The sequence below is a fragment of the Gallinula chloropus genome (assembly GCF_964237585.1).
Source record: "Gallinula chloropus genome assembly, chromosome: 32".
NCBI lineage: Eukaryota > Metazoa > Chordata > Aves > Gruiformes > Rallidae > Gallinula > Gallinula chloropus.
Window position 1 is genome coordinate 482571 of NC_140117.1, and position 5263 is coordinate 487833.

The following is a 5263-nucleotide window of genomic DNA, read 5'->3' on the forward strand; positions in this document are numbered from 1 at the left end:
GCTTGTCCTGTCCGAGGATGGGAGAAGTGTGAGAAGGAGAAGAGAAGCCCAGGACCTGCCCTACACCTCTCAGAGATTTATGTCTTAGGCCTGTGTGCTGGACCAGGAGGGGTTCATGGAGGGTTCATAGAGACACTGCTGGGAAGTGGAGGTGAGGGAGGAGGAAATGTGGCAGGGGGTAATCATGAGCACTGACACAATTAATGCCCCCCTCAAACTTGCAAAGAGCTTGCATGCTAATTTAGATCTGCTTGACCAGTAGTAGATGATGGAGTAATTACTAACCAATTAGCATCAATTTACCAGGCTTTTCCGAACCCTGTCACATGTACAAACACAGCAGATTGTGTGTGCTGGGTGCTGGCTTTGTGGAATTACCACCCAGCACCCGTGTATGCACAGAATGAATCCAGTCCTCAGCTCTGTCTGTTTGTTTGTGTGCTGTACCAGTGGATCACAAACCAGGTTTTAGGGCAGCCATGGGGCTGCCAGCACCCTGTGTCACAGAATCATATTACCTGGGAAGGAATAACCTCTTGTATTAGTACAGGCCGGGGGATGACCTGCTGGAGAGGAGCTCTATGGAGAAGGACCTGGGGGTCCTGGTTAGGGTTAGGGTTAGGGTTAGGGGTTAGGGTTGGCCATAAGCCAACAGTGTGCCCAGGGGGCTGAGAGAGACAATGGGATCCTGGGGAGCATCAGTAGAAGTGTGGCCAACAGGTCACAGGAGGGGATCCTCCCACTCTACTCTGCCCTGGTCAGGCCCCACCTGGAGTGTTGTGTCCAGTGCTGGGCTCCATGGGATAAAAGGGACAGGGATCTCCTGGAGAGAGTCCAGAGGAGGCTACGGAGATGATGAAGGGGCTGGAGCATGTCCCCTGTGAGGAAAGGCTGAGTGAGCTTTCCTTTTTAACATCAGGCATGATGTGCTACAGCCTGGGATATTTCTCAATAGATTGGGGCAAGTGCGTGGTTGTGTCCATTTATGACATCACACTGTGCCACCACTGCTGAGACCCATCACTGTGATACCAATCCAGTTTCTATCAAAAATATTGTCAGGGGTTGGCAGTGGCTGCACAGAAGGTGTCCACCAAGCTTCTCCATCACTCCCCTCCTCAGCAGGGCAGGGAGGGGAGGAAAAAAAGATGGAACAGGAACAAACACCCAACCAAGGCAGCTGAATAAAGCTAAAGCCCTGGGTAGAAGTAAAGGAAAACCAGAAATATTATTCACTGTTTCTCCATCAGCATTTATTCCCCATCAGCAGGTGATGTCTGGCCACGTCCCAGGAAAAGGGGCTCCAGTACGATCAGCGGTTGCTCCAGAAACCCAGCCCTGTAAATAACAAACATCCTCTGCTCATCCTCCTTTCTCTCAGCTTTCATAACCGAGCAGATGCCACAGGGTTTGGAATGTCACTTTGGTCAGTTGGTGTCAGCTGTCCTGGCTGTGTCCCCTCCCAAGGTCTTGCCCACCCACAGCCTACAAGAGAGGGGGATGGTGGAGAGAGAGTCTGGATGCTGGGCCAGCCCTGCTCCCCAGCAGCCAAATCTCTGGGCTGGTGGTACCCACACCATGCTCATTCCCGATGCACAGCACAGCCAGGGCTGCTGGGGGAAATGAACTCCAGCTCAGCCAGACCCAACACAGTCCTAAACACGGCACCATGCTGGGCTGCTGGGAAGAAAACCTGCTCTACCCCATGATTCAAGGTTGGGAAACAAGCACGAGAACAAAGTAAGGGAAACAAGGCATTTACCCCAGCCAGAAGAGCCACCAGTGCAGCACCATGTGCTGGTGCAGCGTGATCAGCTCTCTGCAGGCAGCTCCCAGCCTCTGCAGTTGGTGACAGCGCAGGGACCACAACCAGGTCCCCCGGTCACTCATGGAGCAGTAAGACTGTGATCACTGCAAAGATGGCAGGAAGAGACAGTGTCACCCAAGTCAAAGTCCCTGTCCCCAACCCTCTGCTATGGTGGTCTCATCATCCCCCATCAGCAGCCCAGTGTCGGTCTGACCATGGGTCTCAAGGGGGAGCACAGAGAGCTGGGCCTGCCCCATCCACCCTCCCAGTCCCATGTCATACCTTTGGCCAAGCTGCCAGAGCTCCCATCCGTGCCTATGGGGGAGAAACAGCTGCGAGCTGCCACCTCGTGCTCACTGTGGGCACAGTGCACATAAGAGAAGAGGGGAAGAGGCATCAACATCCACTGGACTTTACCCTCAGGCTCAGGGGCTATACAGAGAGTTGTGGCTCATGACCACAGCCCCTGCCAGCCCCCTGGGCTCTGCCTTCCTCCCACACCCTGGGGATTTACCTGATCTGCGCTTCCAGATGATGAATCCAGTGATGGCAATGACAGCCAGGATGGCAAGGGGAACAATCACCGCCAGCACGATGGTCGATGAGTTGGACTCTGGCTCTGGGGATGAGCAGGGTGGTGAGGAAGGGAAGGGGGACTCCCAGTCCACCCCTCCACATGCCCAAGGCCACCAGACTCACCCCATGCAAAGACCCCTGGCTCAGCCAGGCTGGCGTGCTCCACACGGCACCGGTACTTGTCCTGCTCCCCAGGAGGGGCCTCGATGGACACCCAGGTGTAGTAGGTGCCGTCGCTGTTGGGCACGATGCTGCCCTGCTGAGTCTCCTGGTCCCTGACCTCACCGTCCTTCAGCCAGCTGATGGTGATGGGCCGTGGGTAGAAGCCGTAAGCGCGGCAGTGCAAGGTCAGGATCCCCTGGGTCTCCTTCTTAGACACTCGGACCGTGGGAGGCTCTGGGGAGGGGGTGGCAGTGAGGGCTGGCACACACAACCACGCTGGCCACTCCCCAGGGTCCCCATCTCCCCTCACCTTTCCTCTCCAGCACAGCCTGCCCATAGCTCACGTATTGCCTCAGCCACTCAGGGCAGATGTTCTCCAGGTAGTGCTTCATGTGCTCAGTGACTGTCCCATTCCCCTCCCAGTTCCTCTTGGTGATTTGTGCTGCTGCATCTGCCGCAGTGAACGTCATCGTGTCCGTGTCGAAGGCAATGAAGTCCCTCCCGTCGTAGGCGACTTGCCAATACCCCCTGGTGCTATTGTCCTCCAGGAGGTCACACCTGACTATGCTCTGCAGTGTGTGAGCCCCTGAAACACAACCAGAGAGATGGGGCTGAGGGGCTGCTGCAGCCCTGGGCCTTCAGTGGGGTAAGGCCCCCCCGGCAGCACCCCCCACTCCAGCCCTGTGTGAGGCCTGGGGAATCGGGCATCGAAACAAGAGCTGCCCCCACCCTGCCCAGGGCCCACAGCACTTGGGGCATCACGTACAGCTGTGACGCAGACCTCTTGTGCCCAGGGCATGGCTGAGATGGCACCCAGCCCCATGGCACACTGTAACAGCAAGGGGATGGAACAGGTTCCTGAATGCTGGGAGAGGGATCAGATAGGAGATGGCATGGGTAGGGGAAGCCCCTCTGGCTCTGAGGTGGGGTTTACAAAGTACCATAGGAATGGTGAGGGGCTGGGACACAGGGTGGGTCCTCCTCTGAGAGTTCTCAGGTTCTGAGGGTACTCACTGCCACGGGATGGTAAGGGCTGTGATTTAGCACCCAGGCCTGGGATGGGGTGCTGGGCATGGTGGGGAGAAGGCCGGAATGTTTTTGGTGGGCCACCCAGAAACCTCCCTGGCTGTGGCACAAAGGATCCCATGGAGTGTGGGACTAGGGGACAGGGGTGCCTGTCTGGGAAGGATCGGCACGTGCTGGGCCAGTAGAATGAGGAAGGGTAGTGTCTTCATGGGGGAGGAGGGTGTGGAGATCTCCCATCCCACAGAGCCCCTTCCCAGCCCACACTCACCCCCACTCTGGTTGTAGCGGCTCTGCAGTGTGTCCAGGTTCACTGTGGAAATCTCCTGATTGTTCTGCTCAATCCGGGTGTGCTGGTCCCATTGCTGCTGGTCCAGGTTGGCCGCCATCCAGTCTGCCCGGGGCACCGCCCTCCCCTTCTCGCTATCATAGCGTGAAATGAGGTTCCCGTCCACGTACCCCACGGACACAAACTGGGGTTCCCCTGGGCTGGGCTCTGACACTGCGGTGTGGAGGTAGCGCAGGGAATGGAGCTCTGTGGGGACACAGGGGTCAGTGAGGGGTGGGGGGTGCAGGGTGAGGGTGCCCATAGTGATGGGGTGCAGGAGTGGGGTCCTGCTTCCCATGAATGGAAGCCAGAGGGTCCTGGTGATGAGGAAAGGGGGGCCCTGTCAGTGAAGGACCCAAGGTGCCCAGGAAGGGGATCCAAGGGGGTCTCTGGCACCAAGGAGAAACTGATCTGTGGGAGCGTCTGGGAAGGGGATGGAAAGGGATGGAAGAGGATGGAAGGGGAGTGTTCCAAGGGGGCACCCATTCTCTGGGGAGAGTGACTGGGGGTCTCTGTGCCCCGGGGTGGTCCAGTGTGCAGGGAATGGATAACTGTTATCAAGAAACTGGGTCCAGTGGGGTTCCCAGGACCCACCCGCACTTACCACACGCCGCCCAGCCGAGGACCCTCAGCAGCAGAAGCAGCCCCAGTGCCCGGTCCAGCCCCATCCATCCTCTCCGGGTCCCAAATGTTCTGAGCCAAAGGAGCCCCGCTCCAGGACAAACCTCTCTGCCAGCCCCGCCCCGAGACCCGCGATTGGCTGCGCCACCACCCGCCCACCAATGGCAGCCAGAGACTCTTACCAATAAATCCTCCCACGGGACTGCCTAGCACCCCCACCCCCTCAGCATCCCAGACCCCCCCCCCCAGCCCCATTTCACCTATATCCCCCAGGCTGGGGTCACCCCTAGGCACCCCGAATCACAGTTCTTCCCCCCACACCAGTGCCACTCTCATCCCCTACCCTGGGACACCCTGAGACCCCGAGACCTGTCTGTGGCAGGGGGACCCAGGCATCTGGCACCCCGTGGCTCTCCCCACCTGGCTCTGACACCATGTGGGTTTGTGGGTGAAACAGTTGGGACAAGGATAAAAACCTTCCAGAGAGTGTGGGCACCCCTGGGGCTTGCAGGAGCTGTCCCTTGTCCCCGCTGTCCCTCATGCACTGGGTCACTTGTGTTTGCCATCACCTGTGCCCAGCATGCCTCAGGCCTGGCAGCGCTCTTGCCTGGCACTGCTTGTACTGCATCTCCTGCACAGGTCCATCAGCTTACCAGTTCAAACCACTAAAACCACCTTCCAGAAGGATCTGGACTATCTTCTGCCCTGTCTCAGAGAATTCCTCTGCTCTCCTGCCCCATACGATG

The 5263-nt window shown here is 58.1% G+C and overlaps 1 protein-coding gene across 1 annotated transcript; it reads right to left on the reverse strand.

Moving 5' to 3' along the window:
- Positions 1-1882: 1882 nt before the first annotated feature.
- LOC311202917 (class I histocompatibility antigen, F10 alpha chain-like) lies at positions 1883-4564 on the reverse strand (the record flags this gene model as incomplete). Its single annotated transcript, XM_084277562.1, has 7 exons — positions 1883-1911; positions 2090-2239; positions 2322-2426; positions 2507-2779; positions 2856-3131; positions 3840-4103; positions 4501-4564. The coding sequence occupies 7 exons, from the start codon at positions 4562-4564 to the stop codon at positions 1883-1885; spliced, it is 1161 nt and encodes a 386-aa protein (XP_084133688.1).
- Between the last annotated feature and the right edge of the window lie 699 nt (positions 4565-5263).